General features: G+C 34.4%; 1 protein-coding gene across 2 annotated transcripts in view; it reads left to right on the top strand.

The window, feature by feature from the left end:
- The first annotated feature begins 13,870 nt into the window (after positions 1-13,870).
- Positions 13,871-22,454, top strand: part of fn1b (fibronectin 1b) — a 34,929-nt gene continuing 26,345 nt past the window's right edge. For both annotated transcript variants that reach the window (XM_077712679.1, XM_077712678.1), the window contains exons 1-12: positions 13,871-14,124; positions 15,364-15,489; positions 15,627-15,764; positions 16,408-16,539; positions 16,617-16,754; positions 17,931-18,077; positions 18,136-18,318; positions 18,407-18,589; positions 19,500-19,676; positions 20,529-20,684; positions 20,756-20,884; positions 21,895-22,038. In XM_077712679.1, the coding sequence (XP_077568805.1) occupies positions 13,977-14,124; positions 15,364-15,489; positions 15,627-15,764; positions 16,408-16,539; positions 16,617-16,754; positions 17,931-18,077; positions 18,136-18,318; positions 18,407-18,589; positions 19,500-19,676; positions 20,529-20,684; positions 20,756-20,884; positions 21,895-22,038 (1,801 nt within the window). In that variant the 5' untranslated portion in view covers positions 13,871-13,976. The remainder of the gene's footprint in view (positions 14,125-15,363; positions 15,490-15,626; positions 15,765-16,407; positions 16,540-16,616; positions 16,755-17,930; positions 18,078-18,135; positions 18,319-18,406; positions 18,590-19,499; positions 19,677-20,528; positions 20,685-20,755; positions 20,885-21,894; positions 22,039-22,454) is intronic.

Raw genomic sequence — 22,454 nt, 5'->3', positions numbered from 1 at the left:
ATTGGATTCCAGTCGTCGATTCGAACGTTTTGGGTCAGCATTTTCTAACAAAAATCAGAATTACCGCTTCCATCCAGGTCGTGGAGCAGCAAAGCAGCCACTACAGAACAGTAAGACAAATAAGACAGCTTTTTCATCAGATTCCAGTCTTCGATTTCAACGTTTTGCGTCAGAATTTTCTAACAAAAATCAGAATTACAGCTTCCATCCACCACAACTAGCCGTCCAGGTCGTGGAGCAGCAAAGCAACCACTACGCCACAGTAAGTAAGACAAAAACGATACTAAAACTTCTCTCCCGGGGTTGCCGAATTGCCTTTACACATTAGGACAGCATGTACTAACTATCACGTGGATCTTAAGCGAGGATATCAGATGAATTCTCCAAAGATTTTCCGTACACAACTACGCAATGGACATGTCAGCACTTGGAATGATGAACAACTCCCAAAAAAAACGAGGTAACTTAAACCACTAAAAAAAAAAGTAAACATGACGTAACAATGATGATTGCGCCAAGAATAACTTTAACACCAGGAAGTTCTTAGTTCGGATAAAAAAAATCCATGCGTTTACCAGATGTCTGTCAAAAAGCAAGAACATGCTGCATGTGGACTTTTGTCCTCCCTTTCCAGTATGTCCTTAAAACGTCGTCCCTTGTTGTTAATTAAAGTTTTTTTTACAATGTTTTTGTTCCAGGACAAACTCTTCTAAAAAGGAGGATTCGGAAAACTCTTGTTTACATATTCCGATCCGAGTTTTTGGGATAGAATATCTCCCGATAAAATCAAAGAGCTTTTTTTAATTAGATGCGGATTTTGTCCTCATGGGGCCTTTGCTATCTTTCAACCTCCTACTTTTTACGCTAAAAGTGCTGAATCATGCTGCTTTTATTCTTATTTTTTAGATAGTCATATCGAAGATTTCTTAGATGTTTTTTTTTACGCCATCTACGCCTTCAGACGCCTTCCGGAGATGACATAAGACGTTATCTCCTGGATCAAAAAAGGCTTACTGTATTTTCACGACTATAAGGCGCACTTAAAAGTCTTACATTTTCTCCAAAATAGACAGTGCGCCTTAAAATCCAGTGCGCCTTATATATGGAAAAAAACAGAAAACCAAAAACGAAAAACCACCACTGTCGGATATTAAAAAAAAACACGAACAATACTGTTAAATATGCAGATCAGCCATCTTAGCTTACAAAATCTTCCATCATATAGCTCCTCCCCCACTGCAAGATTTTATATAAAAAATCCAAAACATCAACAATGGCTGGCTCTAGAGGTGACTGTGTAGTAGTGAGTGCTTCATACCTGGAAGTCAATAGCAATTACCGTATTTTCAGGACTATAAGGCGCACTTAAAACTCTTAAATTTTCTCCAAAATAGACAGACAGTGTGCCTTATAATACAGTGCGCCTTATATATGGAAAAATGTCATTCATTGAGGGTGCGCCTTATAATGCGATGCACCTTATAGTCGTGAAAATACGGTAAGTTTCCCGAAAGTTCAGTCGTTTTAGAACACGATTCTTTAACGAACTTTCTTTTACGTTCCTCAGAGCCAAGCTGAAACCTACCTTATCCATCATGGGATATCACTATGGACTGGCTGAGTCTTCCAATGGTTCCTCCTGGGTCAGAAAATGAGGTAATGCGTTAAAAAAGTCTGAGATATACAAAGCCAATGGTGATTGATGGCCCCCGTGAGCCCCCACCGTACTTTTTTTAAAACAAACGCAGATGTTGATTTCGGCCTGTGGTCTGCTAAATGCTTTAAAATGACCTTTTGGGATGAATCCATGGCGTGAGATCACCATTTTGGACATAGATGTTAACCTTTAGGGATTCATCTTATTGTTATAGACAAGGAAGGTCCAAACTGTTCCATAAAAGGACTTTAGTGGGTTATTTTTTTTGTTCCAATTGATTCAGCATAGAAAGTTAAACTGAAATAAGTCGAAAATGACTTCTATCTACTGCAGTGGTACCTTGACATATGAGTGCCCTGACATACGCGCAATTTGAGATACGAGTCGCAACTCCCTCGTGTAATAATGTCTCTAAGAGCACTGGGCGGAGCCTTGCATCTGAAAGTCAGGGTGGAGGCGGGGCCAATAGAGCTAAGAAAGGTATCAAAATGTCAGACAAAATTAGAATTAAGTTTAGTGTAAAGTTAGATTAAACTCATTTTTGAGTGCATCCTAATCCAAGTTCATTTCAATTTGTTTATGTTACGAGCACGTTGCCATGCAGAAAAAAAAATGATTTTAGTACTTATAGTGCAATTAAACCACTAGTTATTTGTTACTTTGTGAATAGATGTATCTCAATGCAAGTTCATTTCAATTTATTTGTGTTATGTTACGAGCACGTTGCCATGCAAAAAATACGTCTAATTTTAGTACTATTTAAAAAAAAAAAAAAAGTACAATTAAACCACTAGGTATTTGTTACATTGTGAATAGATGCACCGTAATCCAAGTTCATTTAAATGTATTTATGTTATGTTACGAGCGCGTTGCCATGCAAAAAGGCAGATTTTAGTACTATTAAACCACTAGTTATTTGTTACTTTGTTAATCGACGACAAATTAGAACAAAAAAATGTTTTTCTAATCCAATATCCTGTTTTGGGTGTTTTTTTTCAGATGGTTGGAACCAATTAATTTGTTTATAGTTCATTTCTATGGGAAATATTCATTTGAGTAATGAGTAAATTGACATACAAGCTCACTCCCGGAACACATTAAGCTCGTATCTCGAGGTACCACTGTATTCCTTTTATTATTGGATTGGATAACTTTATTCATCCTGTATTCAAGAAGTTTAGTCTAATTTTAGTACTATTCAAAAACATCTTAGTACAATTAAACCACTAGTTATGTCTTACTTTGTTAATAGACGGCAAATTAAAACATATACAAATGTTTTTCCAATCCAATATCCAATTTTGGAAATTTTTTTCAGAGGGTTGGAACCAATTAATTAGTTTTTAGTTCATTTCTATGCGAAACCTTGATTTGAGTTACGAGTACATCGACATACGAGCTCAGTTTAGCTCTTATCTCAAGGTACAACTGTATCTAAAATAATTCAGCCCACATAAAATCGATTTGACTTTAATTAATGCGGCCCACAAACCAACACCCTTATTTAGATGGCGTTTCTTGTGGCTAGCTCACTTTTTAGAAAGGACAAATACTTTCAGGTGCGTAGCGGACCCTCTGGGTAAATCCTGCCGGGGTCCCCAAGGAGCAATAATGCACCCGTGCAACATTCCAAACCTCCTCAGGCCACTTTTTGGCCTCAGGGAGTTTTGACCTTTCCTCGAAGCCAATTGAAGGCGGCCAGGCAGGCGGAGATAGCGTGGACGGATTTATAGGCTGGCAAATGGCATTTTTTTGCAGGCAGCTGTCTTTTATCAGACTCCCTTTTTTACGCGCTAGACCTCCCGTTTTTTCTTAAGCCGTAAAATAAACACAAGTCCGATACATTGTGCAAAAGTGGAATGATATAATAATGTAGCCATAATTTCACACAAAACTGCGACTTATAATCCGTAAAATACGGTAATGATAAATGTTTTTTTTTTTCTCCAGAATGCTGAGCCGTCAGTTTGAATGATCCGCCTGAGTGAGCAAGCACCATCGCTCAATCTGCTGATTCCCCGAAAAAATAACAGAGTCCGATTGTTGAAATGTGAGCCAAGAAAATGGGAAAGCCAGCATTTTTTTGGACAATTAAATTATGTTGCAATGTGGCCATATGCTTCCTATCTTCCTTCCACAGTCAGTCAAGGCAAGAATTTACCACAAAGTAACACACCAAAATAACTTCTATTTGCTCACAGAAAGGTAAGTTGACTATGTACACTATGTACAGTAATACTTTGAGATATGAGCTTAATACGTTTCAGAATTGAGCTCATATGTCAAGTTGCTTGTCTCTCATCAATTTTTCCCATATAAAATAACTAAATATCAATTAATATGTATAAAAAAACACCTTAAATAGGATGTTACAATGGAAAAACATTTTTAATTGCACTAATTCAACACAATACACATACACATAAATGCATACATACATATATATATATACATACAGACACGATACATACACATGAAAAATATATATGCAGTAATACAGTAACAAATAAGTAGGATCTGCAATAAAATGACATTATTATGTACAGTTCTGTATTACTGTCCGTTTTTTCATACAGATTAATTGAAATTTTGTTCTTTTATATGGAAAAATTGATGAGATATAAGCAAATTGACATTAGAGCTCAAATGTATGTATATGTGTCTATGTATTTATATATATGTATTTATATATAAATGTAAAAATATGTGTATATATATATATATATATATATATATATATATATATATATATATATATATATATATATATATATATATATATATATATATATATATATACACATGTACATATACATATATAGATATGTACATACACATATGTACATGTATACACATACACACACATACATATATACACATACATATATACACACATATACACATAATACATACACATTTATATACACATAATACATAAACATTTATATACACATAATACATACACATTTATATACACATTGACATATATACACATATATACACATATGCACATATATATACACATATCTACATACACACATACACACACGTACACATATACAGATACACACACATACACATACACACATACACATATACACATACACATATACACATACACATATACACATACACATATATACATATGCCGTATTTTCACGACTATAAGGCGCACTTAAAAGTCTTACATTTTCGCCAAAATAGACAGTGCGCCTTATAATACAGTGCGGCTTATATGTGGAAAAAATGTCATTCATTGAGGGTGTGCCTTATGCAGTGCACCTTATAGTCGTGAAAATACGGTACACATACATATACACACACATATACATATGCATACATATTTACACATTTATGTGTATTAAAAAAGAAGATGGATAAAATGTTGTCTTTCTTTGAATTGACGTCATTGTTTGTAGTTTTCAGACGGAGTCCAGTTGTCCATTTCCCCTTTTGCGGCTTTCACGCCGGCCGCCCAGTAACGACACTAACACGTGTGTGTGGTGTTGTGATGTTTCCCGCACATTTCTTCTCCCCGTGCTAATTTGGTCTCTTCGGCTCGGAAACATTGGCTCGCCGTCCAAGCGGGAATCTTTCATCTCCTTCCAAAATGGTGACTTGGAACTTTTCTAACCGTAAGTAGCGTCATTTTTTAGTACTGGAATTCATATTTTTTTTATTTTGAAAGGCCTAGAAGCTGTAACTGAAGATTTTTGGTGTCCAATTCACTGGGATTGGGAGGGTTGGCAGTAAATCCTGCTTTTTAAAGTCCAATAAATACGTTAAATTTGGTGGATTTGTAGTCAAAAAAAATTTGTTTTCATCAAATGCTGCCACCGATGAATTATTCTGTTGAACTTTTATTCCCTAAACGCAACATTCATCAAAATAACAGCGTGATTGCGCCCCCTTTTTTTATTGGTTGAAGGACGTGGAACAAAACAAAATTTTGTTCCAAGTTACATCAATGTTTAGGTCAAGTGGAGTTCAAGCTGATATATTTGCGCATTTCACTGGATTTTTTTTCCATTTCTTGGCGTACAATTTGGTGGTTTATCACTGACATGTCATTTTTTTGTTGTTGATGTTGTGTACACTCGACTCTGACTGTTGGTTCTCACTTGTCAGGTAGCCAGATCGAGACTTGACAACATATTGCGTAAACCTCCACAACGTGAAAATGTGAAGACGCTGCAGATGCTAATGTACACAAACCCGGTGAGTAACCATTCCATTTGAAAGTGGCTTTTTTAGGGGTGTTTGTACTTGAACAGTTGTTGCTCCATTATTATATTAATAATAGACATTAACATTATTATTTTTGGAATACGTTTAATTAATCCATTTATGTGGACCACTGGTGTCAAAGTGGAGGCCCGGGGGCCAAATCTGGCCCGCCACATCATTTTTTGTGGTCCGGAAAGTAAATGGTGAGTGCCGACTTTGTTTTAGGATTAAATTTAAATGAAGAGTCGAGATATATATTAAATATCCTGATTTTTCCCCTTTTTAATCCATAATTGTCAGTTTTTAATCCATTTTTCTGTGTTTTTAGTACAAAATCTTGTACTAAAATCTAAAGAAAAATTGGTCAAATAAACATTGCTTTAGATCTATAAAAAACGGAATATTCAGAGGTTTTAATCCAGTTCTTTTAATCCATTTATAAAATAAAAAATCTAAAGATTATTGTAATTTTTAATCATTTTTGTTCAGTTTTTAGTTCAAAAATCATTTTGTAAAATCTAAAAAAAAATTAAAAATAATGTTTTATATCTATAAAAAACAGAATGTTCAGGGCTTTTAATCTATTTATAAAGAAAAATATCTAAATATTATTGTATTTTTTAATCATTTTTTGTGTTTTTAGTTCAAAAATTATTTTGTAAAATCTGAAAATATATTTAAAAAAAGCTCAAATAAACATTGTTTTAGATCTATTAAAAAAAAACAGAATATATAGAACCTATGTGGAGTTTGCATGTTCTCCCCAACCGGGCTTGTGTGGGATTTTTGTGGGTACTCCGTCAAAAAAAACATGCATGCATGCTAGGCTAATAGTGCGCTAAATTGCCCCTACTGATGAGCGATTGGTCGTTTATCTTGCGATTAACTGCCCACCCATTCAGGATATCCACCCCATGTCTGAAGTAAGATGGGATAGGCTCCGGCACCCCGCAATGTCTCATAAATTGGCATTTCTGACTGAGTTTTGCAGATTTTTTTAGCAAATTCTTCAAATTTCTGGTAAACGCATAGCCATGGGACACTTACGGGAACAATTGAGTCACAGTGTCAAAGGTCACACACACCCCAGGGTTGCCAGATCCTTTCCAAAATGCTGTCTTTCCTTCGTTCCACTTTTGTAACTTCACTTTTGCACGTCCTTCATGTTTTCTTCGGCGGCTCGCTAGCGTTCTGCCGGGAAATGCTGTCGTGCAACGCTGCCAGACGTCCGCGGAATATGAATCATTCCGTGGCGGTTTGTGCGCTTGTTTTTTTTACAGGTTTTTTTTTTGTATAAAACCGCATTGGCGCGCGGGTGAGTCACGGCCGGCCGGCCGGCCGACCTGAGCGAGATTGTAAAAGTTGTGATCTGATGAGTGTATGAGGGTAACCAAGCATCGGTGTAAACAAACAAACGGGCTCAAGATGACGTTTTAGCTGACTTGAGTTTTTTTTAAAACAAAAAAATTAACTCATTGGCAGCCATTGACGTCCATGGGAGTCCAATTTATTTTGTAGTTGTCATTTTAGACAAGAAGGTTTTGGTAAATTAGCTTTTTTTTAACATAAATTATGTGTTTTTCTGCTTTAGACTTACAGGGTTAATTCAATGGGTGCCATTTAAATCGTCTAATTTAATTGATTTATTTAATTTTAAAAGAATAAAATGTGTATTGTGGTTACAAGTAATTATGTATAAATACTACTAAAATTAGTTTAAAAAAAACGGTCAAGGAAAAAAAATACTCGGTGTTAAATAGTGTATTTCTATTTTTATTTCTATTAAATTGACTTAAAATGTTATTTATTTATAAAAAACAATGATATAAAAATATAGATGAATTGTACAAATGACCTTAGCCAAGCATACAAATTGAAAATATGGATTTATAATATGCATTGTAAATATGGATGGAAAAAATGCATTGAAAATATGCATTGAAAATATGCATTGAAAATATGGAATGAAAATATGGAATGAAAATATGGATTGAAAATGTGGATTGAAAATGTGGATTGAAAATGTGGATTGAAAATATGGAATGAAAATATGAATAAAAAATACTGAAAATAACCATTGAAAATAGCCATTGAAAAATAGCCATTGAAAAGTAGCCATTGAAAATTGCCATTGAAAATAGCACTTCCACACAGTCTTAAAAAGATAACCACATTAGCAACAATCTCCAAAAAATAAATAACTAAATAAATTTCCCCCAAAACGTACTTCACGAGTGTGACAACTACAAAATGTGTCTCTTAGTCCATTCGAACATTTTGGCATTTCCCTTTGAAAAACAAAAGGACAAGTTCCATCTGGCCGCTCTGAAAAGACGCCAAAAATAGACAAGAGTCGGTCGGACACCCAAAAGGAACGCCAAGGGAGGGGGGGGGGTTTGGCGTCGGGATGATGAGAATCTCACCCATGTGAAGTTGATACTTGTAAGGGCTCCATTTTGGACACAAATCTGATTTGTTCCCATGCCTTGACGCCATGACACCATAGCATTTAGCAAAACGCTCGACGTACGTTCGCTAAGCTGCTCCATTTGATCTCCGGCGTGAAAACCACAGGTCGAGGCTCGGTTACCTTTATGACAGGGCCATAAATAATTCATATTTTTCATATGTTATTGCTTGAGAGGCCGAATCGGAATGGGGAAAGTCAAATTACATGAAAAAATGTACTTTTTTTGGGTGATTTTACTACTTTTTGAAGTAAAAAAAAATATTTTTTGAGGCGACATTGTTATGCTGTTGCTAATCAATGAGAGTAATTAAAATAAATATAAATAAATATCACAAAAATGTAGTGTTAATGTCACGTAAGGTAAGTTTTTATTCCATATTTTAGCTCAGAGAATATGTATTCTATCTATTAATAGATATATATGTATATATTATATTATTATTTAAGTTTTTCATTTTTTGTGTACTTATTTATATTCTCGACTACTTATTTATGGATTATATATTCATTCATTCATTTTCTGAACCACTATATCCTCACTACGCTCGCGGGGGGTGCTGGAGCCTCTCCCAGCTGACTTCAGGACAACAAATCATAACTATGGGCAATTTAGCATAAAATTAGCTCAGCATTCATGTTTTTAGAACGTGGGAGGAAACCGGAATACTATTAAATAATATTTATTTAATATTTATTGCTAGTATTTATTTAATATTTATTATTATTTATTTAATATTGATTGTTAGTATTTATTTAATATTGATTGTTATTATTTATTTAATATTGATAGTATTTATTTAATATGTATTGTTAGTATTGATTTAACATTTATTGTTATTATTTATTTAACATTGATAGTATTTATCTATTTATTGTTAGTATTTATTTAATATTGATAGTATTTATTTAATATTTATTGTTAGTATTTATTTAACATTTATTGTCATTATTGATTTAACATTTATTGTCATTATTGATTTAATATTTATTGTTATTTATATAACATTTATTGGTATTTATTTATTAGTTATTGTTATTATATATTGTTTGTTGTTGTTATTTATGCCTTTTGTAGTGACTCTTTAAATCTCATAATTGTATAATCCCAATATTAAAAGCATTGTATTAAATTCCAAAGAGCCACATGTGGCTCTGGAGCCATAGGTCTTGGAACAGGGGGTGCCGTAGCCATTTCCAGTCCCCACGTCGGCACGTCCCCACCAAAAAAAGTCAAGCGGTGCCATCTCATCCGCCTCGCTGGCTAGCCGGCAAAAAAAAAAATCGTGGCGTGGGTGCGAACTGTGACCCATGCTTTTCTTCATCGTCCTCATCATCGTCACTTCCCACCCGGTGATTCAAGTGTGCCCAAGCCAGCGTTTTGCCACATTGGTGAGGAAACAGAACACTAACATGAATGTTTGCCGGAAAAACTGATTTTTCTTCAACAAGTTAAAACATTGTTCAAAAATCAATTGGAACCTATGGCTCAAGAGCCTAATCTGGCTCTTTTCATGCTAACTTATGAGCTTGTGGTATTTATGAAATACTGTATAAATGGATTTATAGTTCAACATTCCTAAAATACTTTTTGCCAGCAGGTAGACAAATTCAAAAAGGAAGTCAGGTGACCACTACAACCAGGAAGTGTGTCTTTGGCAAGATGGCGGCGCCCTCAGCGAGCAATGGGAGGCACAAGTAAGTTAATTTTTTCATTTTTATATATACCCTTCAGTCATCACTTTTAGCGACATATTTTAACGTATTTTCACGACTAAAAGTCTTAAATTTCCTCCAAAATAGACAAGGCGCCTTATAATCCAGTGCGCCTTATATATGGACCAAAACTAAAATTGTTATCACAATAAAATCAAATAAATCAGTCAATAGGACAACAACGGCAAGCTCAACACAGCTTTTCGAAGCATGGACGCTAGCTACTAGCTAGCTACTATTTGCTAATGTATTGTGGCCGCCTGAATGAACGTAAAAAACTGCGTTTTCGATGACTTATTTGGAGAATTGTTCAATTCGGACACTGAAAATGATGATTTTGATGGATTTGTTGGTGAGTACATAAAATGGCTAAATAAAGTATAACCCAACTCAGTTATTCTTCCATTGCCTTTTTAAAAACAGGTTTTTAGCGCCCGGATGTAGCGTAAATGTTTAAGCTGATGTATTTTTCCCATGCCTGGCTGCGCCTTTAAGTGTGGTGCATCCATTGTGTGTTTAAAATACAGAAATAGCACTCGTTACTGACACTGCGCCTTTAAATGCGATGCGTCGTATAGTCATGAAAATACGATATATGTGAGAAATTAAGGTACATAGCCCTAAGATTGACATGTTGTCCTCCAGCACCCTTTAAATGTGTTTTTCCTTTCTGTCCAATGTCGTTAAAGGACTCAAAAGACCGTTTTTGGGGTGGAAAATTAGCGGGTGAATTCACTACCGGGACGGAGATGAGTCTGCTGCTGCTGCTGCACCTCCGGTTTGGCTCCGCCCCCGTCTGTCAAGCACACGTAGCAGGTATGTTGTTGACGCCTCAAATTGGTCTAGACAGGGTCAAGTGACTCATGGTGAATGAGTGAGTGAGTGAGTGATGTTGGACAAAATGGTGACATGTTTCCCGCGTTACCTGGAAAAAAAAGCCCTGGGCAAATGCAAAATGAATACCTTGTTTTTGAGGAAAGGACAGTTGAATGGTTATTTATCTGTTTTAATTTGATTTGTAGTGAAACTTGTTTTATTTTTACTGCTATTTGGGTTGCCAGATAAGTTGCGGAATTCGACCAATGATACGTCATTGCTAAAAATATTGTTACAATTTATCAGGATAACAAAAACATTTTGCATTCATTTTTATTTGGGGACATGGAATATGCTTTTTTTGTGATTTTTTTTTGTTTTGTTTTTGAAGTTATAGCTTTTTTTTTTTACCTTCGATTCCCAAATATAGTTTTGATAAAATAGCTATTTTCGTACTTTTTGCTATTTTCAGCATATTTGACTAATTGCAGAAAAAAGTATCTATTAATTAATTTTATGATGGATTTTTTTAATTTTATTTTTTATTTATTTGCTAGTTTATTTCTTTCTTATTGTTTATTTATTTGTACGGTCATTTAATTTGAAATAGAGAAGATAAACAAAAATTGTAATCATATTTTTCTGTATTTTTAGTTCAAAAATATTTTTCTAAAATCCAAAAATATATACAAAAAAAAGCTAAAATAAACATTGCTTTAGATCTATAAAAAAACGCAATATTCAGGGCATTTAATCCATTTATAAAAATTCAAAAATCTATATATTATATCTAAAATAGCCCAATGTATATTAAATATCCTGATTTTCCCCCTTTTAAATCAACAATTATAATTTTTTTAATCCATTTTTCCTGTGTTTTTTAGTTCGAAAATATTTCTCTAAAATCTAAAAATATATACAAAAAAAGCTAAAATAAACATTGTTTTAGATCTATAAAAAAACGGAATATTCAGGGCTTTTAATCCATTTATAAAAACTCCAAAATCTAAATATTATATCTAAAATGGTCTGGACCAGTAGGGGGCCTGTCAATTATCAGTAGCGCATCTTGACATAAAACAGGCATAAGTACGTGGTTTTTGTTTTTTAACAAAAGGAGCACAGTAAAAGTGAGAGTGAGTCTTCCCAGGCCGGCCAGGAATTCTTGCCTTGCCCCAAAACCAAAGTGGCCATTCTTGCCAAAAATCCGCTTTGACTTTTTGCGCAAATATTTACATCTTTTTTTTTCTTTCCCTCTGCAAAAATGCTGAGTTCATCAAAGTTTGGTTAAGTGCGCAACTGTCAAGCTCGCCACAAATAAAAATGGACTCCACAAAAAAAATGAAAAAAATATATATAAAAAAAATGCAGGTTTTGCCGAATCGTATTTTCTTCCAAAAATTTGCGAGAAAAAATGTTTTTTTTTCACGTTAATGACCAAAAAAATGTTTTTGCCCCGCCCAAAAAAAAGCTTCAAATTCTTTCTACATTTTCTTGCATATTTGTCATTTTTGTCTGTCAAAAAATGCTTATATGTGCACAAATTAGACTTGAAATGCAGGAAAGGGCAAAAGAATGTGACCGATCCGGTCGTTTCTTTCAAAATTGAGAAAAGATAAACAGATAAAACCCTTAAAAAATAGCAATTTTGACGTTTATGAATGAAATTCAACAAAAAAATGTATCTCAAAATGTGAAAAAACTCACTTGGGGTGCCGCCATCTTACCTCAGGATGCCAAACTAGACTACTACGGACACACTTCCTGGTTGTAGTGGTCACCTGACTTCTTTTTTAAATTTGTCTATGTGCAGGCAACAATAATTGATTTATATTTTATTAAAATTGTGAATCAGGGAGCGGCTTATACCCGAGAAATTGTCAAAAGAAGAGTTTGGCTTGTACGCGGAGGCGCCATTTTGGAATTTTGAATTATAAAAATAAATTCTTCAGTATGATTTTTCTTAAGATTTTCCCTTCAAAGTAAAACATTTATACCCCTTTATACCACATTAAATAAATTAAATAAATTTAATAAATAAATTAACTAAATTAAATAAATTAAATAAATTAAATAAATTCAATAAATTAAATAAATTAAATAAATTAAATAAATTAAATAAATTAAATAAATTAAATAATTTAAATAAATTAAATAAATTAAATAAATTAAAATAAATTAAAATAAATTAAAAAATAAATAAATAAATTAAAATAAATTAAAATAAATTAAAAGATAAATAAATAAATTAAATAGATTAAATAGATTAAATAGATTAAATAGATTAAATAGATTAAATAAATTAAATAAATTAAATAAATTAAATAAATTAAATAAATTAAATAAATTAAATAAATTAAATAAATTAAATAAATTAAATAAATTAAATAAATTAAATAAATTAAATAAATTAAATAAATTAAATAAATTAAATAAATTAAATAAATTAAATAAATTAAATAAATTAAATAAATTAAATAAATTAAATAAATTAAATAAATTAAATAAATTAAATAAATTAAATAAATTAAATAAATCAAATAAATCAAATAAATTAAATAAATACGGAAGCCCCTCCCCTCTCCTCCGCCTGCTACTAGAAGTCAGCACTAAAGTAAAAAAATACATATATACATTTTTTTAAAGTGTGAAAATTTACCCTGAAAATTTGTATTTTTTTGGTGAAAATTTACCCTGAACAATTTTTTTTTGTAAAAATATATCCTTAAATTTTTTTTTTTTAAAGTTGACCCCACTTTGTGTTTTTTTGTTTGTCGCGGCCATGTCTGGTTTACATCAACCGCAATAATCGAGGGATTACTGTAATGACACATTACTGAATTTCCCCCACTCTTTGTTTTCCGGAAAAGGGAGCGTGGCCGCCAATGAAGACTCCTCCTTTGCCCCTCCCCCTGACTCCTCCCCCTTTTCCAGCAGCAGGTTGCATTCCAGCCATGGGCAGCCTTTATAAGCTCCACAGTGGAATCTCCTCATCCTCGCTCAGTGGGGACAACAACAACAACAAGCCACTGAGAAGAATCTCCGCTCCCCGTTTCTCTTCGTTTTTTTTTTGTTGCTGGTTTCGTACTCAAGATGTCCGGCATCCCGCTGGCCAGACTTGTGCTGGTGGCGGCGTGCGTGTGCGGCACCACGCTGGTCCACGGCGCCCCCAAGAAGAAAAGGCAGGGCGGACAGTATCAGGTGTTCCCCGATTTCATTCACACAGAAGCCGTCGGTCCAGGTTGGTTATTTTTGATTTTTTTTACACCACTTTTTGCTTATTTGTCTTACATTTTTGGTCATTTTCTAGTATATACTTCTATTTTCTGCAAATTAGTGTGAAAATATGTAATTTCTATTAATGTTGTTATCCTCAAACTAGCTTTTATTTCACTTTATTAGCTGGAAATGCATTTTTCATTATCACAATTTGGCCCAATAATACTCATTTAAAAATTAAAAATAATTAATATAGTTAACAAAATATTATATATATCAAAATAAAATAATTTTAAATAATTCATAATATAAATATCCCAAATATGGAATGGATTAAGCTATCTAATCTAATTTAATAACTATTTTTAAGCATTTTTCTGTGAGCAGATAGCCCAATAACTATTTATAAAGTATGTGAACATGTTTTTTTTTGTATTTTTTTTATTATAGCACAAAAAAAAGGCACAAAGTTGTCACATTTTGGGCTATTCTACACAATTACATTCATGTTTAGTATTGTGCCAGGTCTCAATTATAATTAATATTTTTAGTATAATATCAGTTTAATAAATTGCAAAAAAATCCACCAAAAAAAGAGGGAAAAAAGTACAAGTTGCACAGGAGTATTTTTTGTGTTTTTATATATCTATATAGAGAGATATAAAATAAAAATATTTTTAGTTGAATTTTGAGGTTTTATTGAACAATTATTAAATAATTGAACAGCTGTAAATTGGGTAAAAATTCCCTGAATAAGTATCTATTAATATGAAATTTTATGGATAACTATAGCCTAAGAACTGTTAGTGTGTGTGTGGATATGTTTAAATAAAAACAACAACTTCATCAGTTTGTGACCACCAATAACTCTGAAATTGATCAATAATATTAATAAAACATATCTTTTATCTGTTAGGCAAAAGACATTTCATAAATATGCATATTTTTTTACTGTTAATTACAAAAAATAACAATTCCTGCTTACTAGATAATTCACATCTAATTTTACACGGAAGAAAATTAATATTAATAACCCTAAAAGGCCCAAACAAATCATATTTTTTGCATGAATATTCACTAATATGGTCTAATTTTTTACCCTGATAAAAGCTGCTGTATGACAAAATTTTGACCCAAAATATATTTAATGTTTTGTCAAGTTTTTTGTTCGGAATTGAAAGGATTTTGTCCATTATTTATTGGTCTTGGCTTTCAATATACCTTTTCATATTTTTCTAACCCACGTTTTAACCACGCACAGTGGGCTGCGAGGAGAACGGTCGCTCGTTCCGAGTCAACGAGCAGTGGGAGAAATCGTACCGCGGCAGCACGCTTTTGTGCACCTGCGATGACGTGCAAGGCATTAAATGCAAAACCAAACCCGAAGGTCAGTAGAGCTCCGCCCCCTTTTGGTAAACATGTATTAATTAGGCCCAGCCAAAGAAAGCAAATGTTGTTATTCTCTTTTGTTTCCTGTCTGGACCCACTTTTTGTCTGTTTTTTTTTTTTCTTTTTTTTGGTCAGTGGAGGAATCTTGTTACGACAAGTACAATGACCGGACGTACCGGGTGGGCGAAACCTACGAGAGACCAAAGGACGGATTGTTGTGGGACTGCACTTGTATCGGGTCTGGGCGGGGCAAGATCAGCTGTACTATTGGAAGTGAGTTGAGGGAATTGGTTGGGGTGGAGAGGGGGGGGGGGCGTAAAAAATGTGGCCAAAGTTTGTTGACTTTCAAGTCAGAAATCTGAGAATTAAGTATGAATTTGGGCAGTCAGAATTTTGGGAAGGAGGTCAGGATTCTGAGAATCAAGTTTGAATTCTGAGAAGCAAGTCTGAATTTTGAAAATCAAGTCTGAATTGTCAGAATCAACTTTGAATTCTGAGAATCAACTTTAGATTGTCAGAGATTCAAGTCTGAATTTTCAGAATCAACTTTGAATTCTCAGAATCAACTTTGAATTCTCCGAATCAACATTGAATTCTCAGAATCAAGCCTGAATTCTCAGAATCAAGCCTGAATTCTCAGAATCAATCCTGAATTCTCAAAAATCAACCTTGAATTCTCAAAAATCAACCTTGAATTCTCATAATCAAACCTGAATTCTCAAAATCAACCTTGAATTCTCAGAATCAAGTCTTAATTTTCAGAATCAACTTTAAATTCTGAGATTTAAGTTTGAATTCTCAAAATCAACTTTGAAATCTAATAACAGACTCAGAATCTTGGCCTCCATTTTTTCTCTTTAATGTCCCCAATCCTCTTCCGTAGATAGTCGATTGACCAAAAAATGTCTCTGTGTAGATCGCTGCCACGAAGGAGGACGCTCGTACAAAATCGGCGACACCTGGCAGAGGCCTCACGACACGGCCGATTATATGCTGGAGTGTGTTTGTCTGGGCAACGCCAAAGGAGAGTGGACTTGCAAGCCCGTGGGTCGGTCAATCCGTAGACCTCCAATCCATTTGGACTGGAAGGGTCGCCAGGTCAGCTAACGTAGCTCTTTTCTTCAGCCGAGCGTTGCTACGACAACAACGCCGCCTCATCGTACGTGGTGGGGGAGACCTGGGAGAAACCCTACCAAGGTTGGATGATGCTGGACTGTACCTGTCTTGGCGAGGGCAACGGCCGGATCACCTGTACTTCCAGAAGTAAGCAAAAAAAAAAAACCCACAAAATATAGCTTCCCGTTTTTGTTAGCCTTGCTAGCTTGAGATTTTAAATACACGTAAATCCAGTTTTCAAGTCTCATGTGGCCTGAAATCTTATCTTCATGAACTTGCATTAATTATTAAGTCAACGCATGAGACAACTGAACTAATAATGCTCCAGTCGCCCCACCCAAGATGGCCGCCAGCTTTAAAAAATCAATATAACAAGAACAGTAGATGCCCAATTCCCTTTCTGCTGTACATTTAAAAGAGATTATCATGAGTATTATTACTATTTTGATGAAAAGGTTATATTGCCCCAAAAAAATTTGGTGCTCGGACATTTGGTCGCCGGTCTTTTGGTCACCGGTCAAATGTACATCGATATTAAACAGTACTTAGATATTAAACTTCTTTCTTAGATATTAAACAGTACTTGGATATTAAACTCTCTCTCTCTTAGATATTAAACAGTATTTTGATATTAAACAGTATTTTGATATTAAACAGTATTTTGATATTAAGCAGTTTTTTGATATTAAACAGTATTTTGATATTAAACAGTACTTCAATATTCAACAGTACTTAGATATTAAGCAGTACTTAGATATTAAGCAATACTTCGGTATTCAACAGTACTTCAATATTCAACAGTACTTCAATATTCAACAGTACTTAGATATTAAACAGTACTTAGATATTAAGCAGTACTTAGATATTCAACAGTACTTCGATATTCAACAGTACTTCGATATTCAACAGTACTTCGATATTCAACAGTACTTAGATATGAAACAGTACTTAGATATTAGCCAGTACTTGGATATTAGACAGTATTTGGATATTAGACAGTACTTGGATATTAGACAGTACTTGGATATTAGACAGTACTTAGATAGTAAACAGTACTTAAATATTAAACAGTACTTAGATATTAAACTTCTCTCTTAGATATTAAAATATCTCTCATAAATATAATTTTGAGAGCTGGTTTCAACAGTAAACTCCCTGTCACCATTTGACTGGCCACCCAAAGGGACCAAACGTCCGGGCGACCAAACATCCAAGCACCAATTATTATTATTATTTTTTTTTATTTGGCCATTCAAGTCGAATCGTTTGACAAAAATTGCGAGATAGGCCAAGTGTAACCCGTTTTTATGTGTTTGTGAACAGACCGCTGCAACGACCAGGACACCCGAACGTCGTACCGCATCGGAGACGCTTGGTCCAAGAACGACGCTAACGGCAACACGCTACAATGCTTGTGTTTGGGAAACGGGCGCGGCGAATGGAAGTGCGAGCGCCATAACGCCGGACTAGGTAAAAAAAAAAATCACATTCATCCATCCATCCTTCCACTCACAGCCATCTCTAACAGGATCCGGTTCGGTGGTGGTGAGTCCGCTCGCCCCGCAGTTCCAACCGGAACCGACCGTGGAAGGAACTTGCCGAACCGACTCGGGAGCCACGTACTACCACGGCCAACGTTGGATTCGAAACCAGGGAAGCAAGCAGATGCTTTGCACTTGTCTGGGAAATGGCGTTAGCTGTGAGGAGTGGGGTGAGTGAGGAAAAAATCTGGGTTTGAACCCCCAAAATCTTACCATGACCAATTTTTTTAAATTTTTATTTTTATTTTTGATGGCCAGAGGCTCGCAACCAAGTGTACAGCGGCAATTCGGATGGGCAACCCTGCGTTTTCCCCTTTGTTTACATGGGGAAGACGTACTATTCGTGTACTACGGATGGTCGCTCAGATGGACAACTTTGGTGCTCCACTACTTCGGACTATGAGAGGGATCAGCAGTACTCTTACTGTACAGAGAAGAACGGTATGTGTAACCCATGGGTGGCAGATTCGGGTTGGTGTGTAGGCAGCTTTAATGTCAACTTGATTTTAAGTGGGCAGGACCATTTTTGATAGAATATTTAGATTTTTTTTGTATAAATGGATTAAAAGAATTGGATTGAAAGACCTGTATATTCAGGTTTTTTATTGATCTAAAACAATGTTTATTTTAGATTTTTTTTTAAATATATTTTTTGATTTTACAGAATTATTTTTGAACTAAAAACACAGAAAAAAATTGATTAAAATTTTACAATTATGGATTCAAAAACGGATTAAAATCCCTGGATATTCAGGTTTTGATAGATATAAAACAATGTTGAGAACAATGTTTAGATTTTTTTAAATATATTTTTAAATTTTACAAAATGATTTTTTAACTAAAAACACAGAAAAAAATGATTAAAAATTACGACGATTGATTTAAAGGGGGGGAATTAGGGAAATTTAATATACATCTATACAAAGGGTGTCGGGCTAGCTTTTTGGTATATTTTTAGATTTTACAAAAGGATTTTTGAACTAAAAACAGAAAAAAATGATTAAAAATTTACAATTTTGGATTAAAAAAACTGGATTAAAATCCCTGAATATTCCGTTTTTTTATAGATCTAAAACAATGTTTATTTTAGCTTTTTTTAAATATACGTTTTGATTTTACACATGATTTTTTTAACTAAAAACACAGAAAAATGGCTTAAAAATGACTTATTGATTCAAAAGGGGGAAAATCAGGAAATTTAATATACATTTATACTCTTGATTATAATTATATCCTAAAAGAGAAAGTCACCACTCATGATTGACTTTCCCGGGCCACACAAAAGGATTTTGCGGGCCAGATTTGGCCCCCGGGCCTCCACTTTGACACAATATTTCTTTTTGTTCAATAGCTATCGTGGCCACACGAGGGGGCAACGCCAACGGCGCCCTTTGCCACTTCCCCTACCTTTACAGCGGGCGTAATTACACCGACTGCACCTCGGACGGACGTCGCGATAACATGAAGTGGTGCGGGACCACCTACAACTACGATGCCGATCAACACTTTGGATTCTGTCCCATGGCCGGTAAGTTATTTATCTATTTTTTTCTTCAAAATTAAACATTTAGTATACAAGTATACAAATAGGACTGACAATGTTTACCTTTTCACCCATTTTAATTTTCACCGTAAATAAATACAGTAAGTACACCAAACAAAAATAGTTGTCACAACCTATTTAAAAAAGAAAAAATACATATTTTTTTCCTTTTTTTTGAAGTTTCAGTGTGTATTTTTACTTTTTTATGAACTTACACAAACATTTATGAAAAAACTAAATTCCTCTGGAAAAATATCAGTGATGTAGTGAGGCCGCGATATTCGAGGGATTAGTGTATTGAATATCTTTTGCTGTAAAAAAAATATATATTTTTTCCACCCTTTTTTTATTAAAAAAATCTAAGCAAATGAAAAAATTTAGTAAAATATTTTCTATTACGCAGCAAAAAATAATTTCTCAATTATCGAGGTTAATATAGACCAAAAATGGCCGCGACAGTAGAAAGTAGAGTCACTCCTATTTTAATAAAGTAAAAATAAATATTTTTAAATTTCTTTTTTAAAGTTTCAATGTGGGTTTTTAAGTTTTTATAAACTTACAAAAAATAAGAAATAAAATAAAAATTCCCCCAGAAAAAAATCAGCAATGTAGTGAGGCCTTGGTATTCAAGGGATTACTGTATTGCTGTATTGACAATTTTTTTATGTAAAAAAAATATATATATATTTGCCATCCACTTTCATTTTTAATTAAAAAAACATCTAAGCAAATGAAAAAATTTAACAAAATAGTTGCTCCAAAAGAAAATTTGAACGAATTTTACTGTCTAAAAAATGATTTCCCAACAATCCGAAACATCATTTTTTATTTCCACAGCCCACGAGGAGGTATGCACCACCAACGATGGCGTCATGTACCGCGTCGGCGACAAATGGGACAAACGCCACGACGTGATGGGTCACATGATGGAATGCACGTGCCTGGGGAGTGGTCGCGGCGAGTGGAATTGCATCGCCCATTCGCAGCTTCGAGGTATGAAAAGACGTCGGGCGGGAAAGACCGGGTGGGGCGCCATCTTTTCTCACTTTTGGGGGCGTGTCCAGACCAGTGCATCGTGGAGGGCTTGACCTACGACGTCAACCAAGAGTTCTCCAAGCGCCACGACGAGGGCTACATGATGAACTGCACCTGCTACGGCCAAGGTCGAGGACGCTGGAAGTGCGACGCCATCGGTAAGACGGTACACTTTCATGCAGGTGTGGGCAAACTACGGTTCGCGGGCCACATACGGCCCCGTTAGGGTTTTTAATTCGGCCCGTCGACATTGTCCAAATATATTTTTTTGATAACCGTATATTCACGACTATAGGGCGCACCGCATTATAAGGCGCACCCTCAATGAATGACATTTTTCCATATATAAGGCGCACTGTATTATAAGGCGCACTGTCTATTTTGGAGAAAATGTCAGACTTTGAAGTGCGCCTTATAGTGGTGAAAATACGGTAATTGCTATTGACTTCCAGGTATGAAGCACTCACTACACAGTCACCTTTAGAGCCAGCCATTTTGGATTTTTTTTGTATAAAATCTTGCAGTGGGGGAGGAGCTATATGACGGAAGATTTTGTAAACTAAAATGGCTGATCCGCATATTTAACAGTATTGAGTATTCAGTTCAGGTGTTTGTGTTTTTTTAATATCCGACAGTGGTGGTTTTTCGTTTTTTGGTTTTCAGTTTTTCCCTATATAAGGCGCACTGGATTATAAGGTGCACTCTCTATATTGGAGAACATTTAAGACTTTTAAGTGCGCCTTATAGTCGTGAAAATACGGTATATATTTTTTTATAATTTGTTTTTTAATTTGTTTTAAATTTTAGTTTTTTAATTTTTATTTTTTTATTTTTTTCCCCCCAAGATGGCGCCGTCACGCGGAAGCCAGTGGCAGTAGCTGTGTTTTTACAGCCCCTCCATCTTTTTTTAAATGACATTTTAATATTTCTTAATACATTCCTTTTGACTTTATACTTTATACTTTTGACTTTAACAATGAGTGATGAGTTTGTTAATACTTTATTACTTTTTTTTCCAGTTGATGTTTCAAATGTACTGTTAACGGATGCACTTTTTTTTATATGTATCCTATCTTGTGCTGGTCCAAAAGTTTGCCCATCCCTGCTTTAATGTCTGCTCTTTAGGAGAAAAAAACTGACTTTGTCATTATCTGGCGCCCCCCATAAGATCAGTGTCAGGAGCCCCAGACCAGGGCCTTCTATCAAATCGGCGAGTCGTGGGACAAAGTCATCCACGGCCTGCACTACCGCTGTTATTGCTATGGCAACGGGATCGGAGAAATGAGATGTGAGCCCCAGCAGGATTATCAAGGTAGGAATCTTAGAAAATAAGGACTAGCTTTGGATTTGAGTCTTGTAATGTCTTAATGTACAGTGGTACCTTGAGATATGAGATTAATGCGCTTGTAGGTCAATTTACTCTTAACTCAAATCAAAGTTTCCCATAGAAATGAACTAAAAGCTAATTAATTGGTTCCAAAACTCTGAAAAAAACCCCAAAAACGGGATTTTAGATTGGAAAAAACATTTTTATTTGTTTTAATTCACCATCTGTTAACAAAGTAACAAATAAGTAGTGGTTTAATAGTACTAAAATGTTTTTTAATAGTACTAAAATGTGTTTAATAGTACTAAAATTAGACAGGCTTTACCCTTTAATTTTTCACTGTTAACAGATTTTTAAAACCACAAAATTAACTTTTTAACTAAAAACATTTGAAAACAATA

Source organism: Stigmatopora nigra, chromosome 3 (genome assembly GCF_051989575.1).
Source record: "Stigmatopora nigra isolate UIUO_SnigA chromosome 3, RoL_Snig_1.1, whole genome shotgun sequence".
NCBI lineage: Eukaryota > Metazoa > Chordata > Actinopteri > Syngnathiformes > Syngnathidae > Stigmatopora > Stigmatopora nigra.
This window is presented reverse-complemented; position numbering and strand designations above follow the sequence as displayed.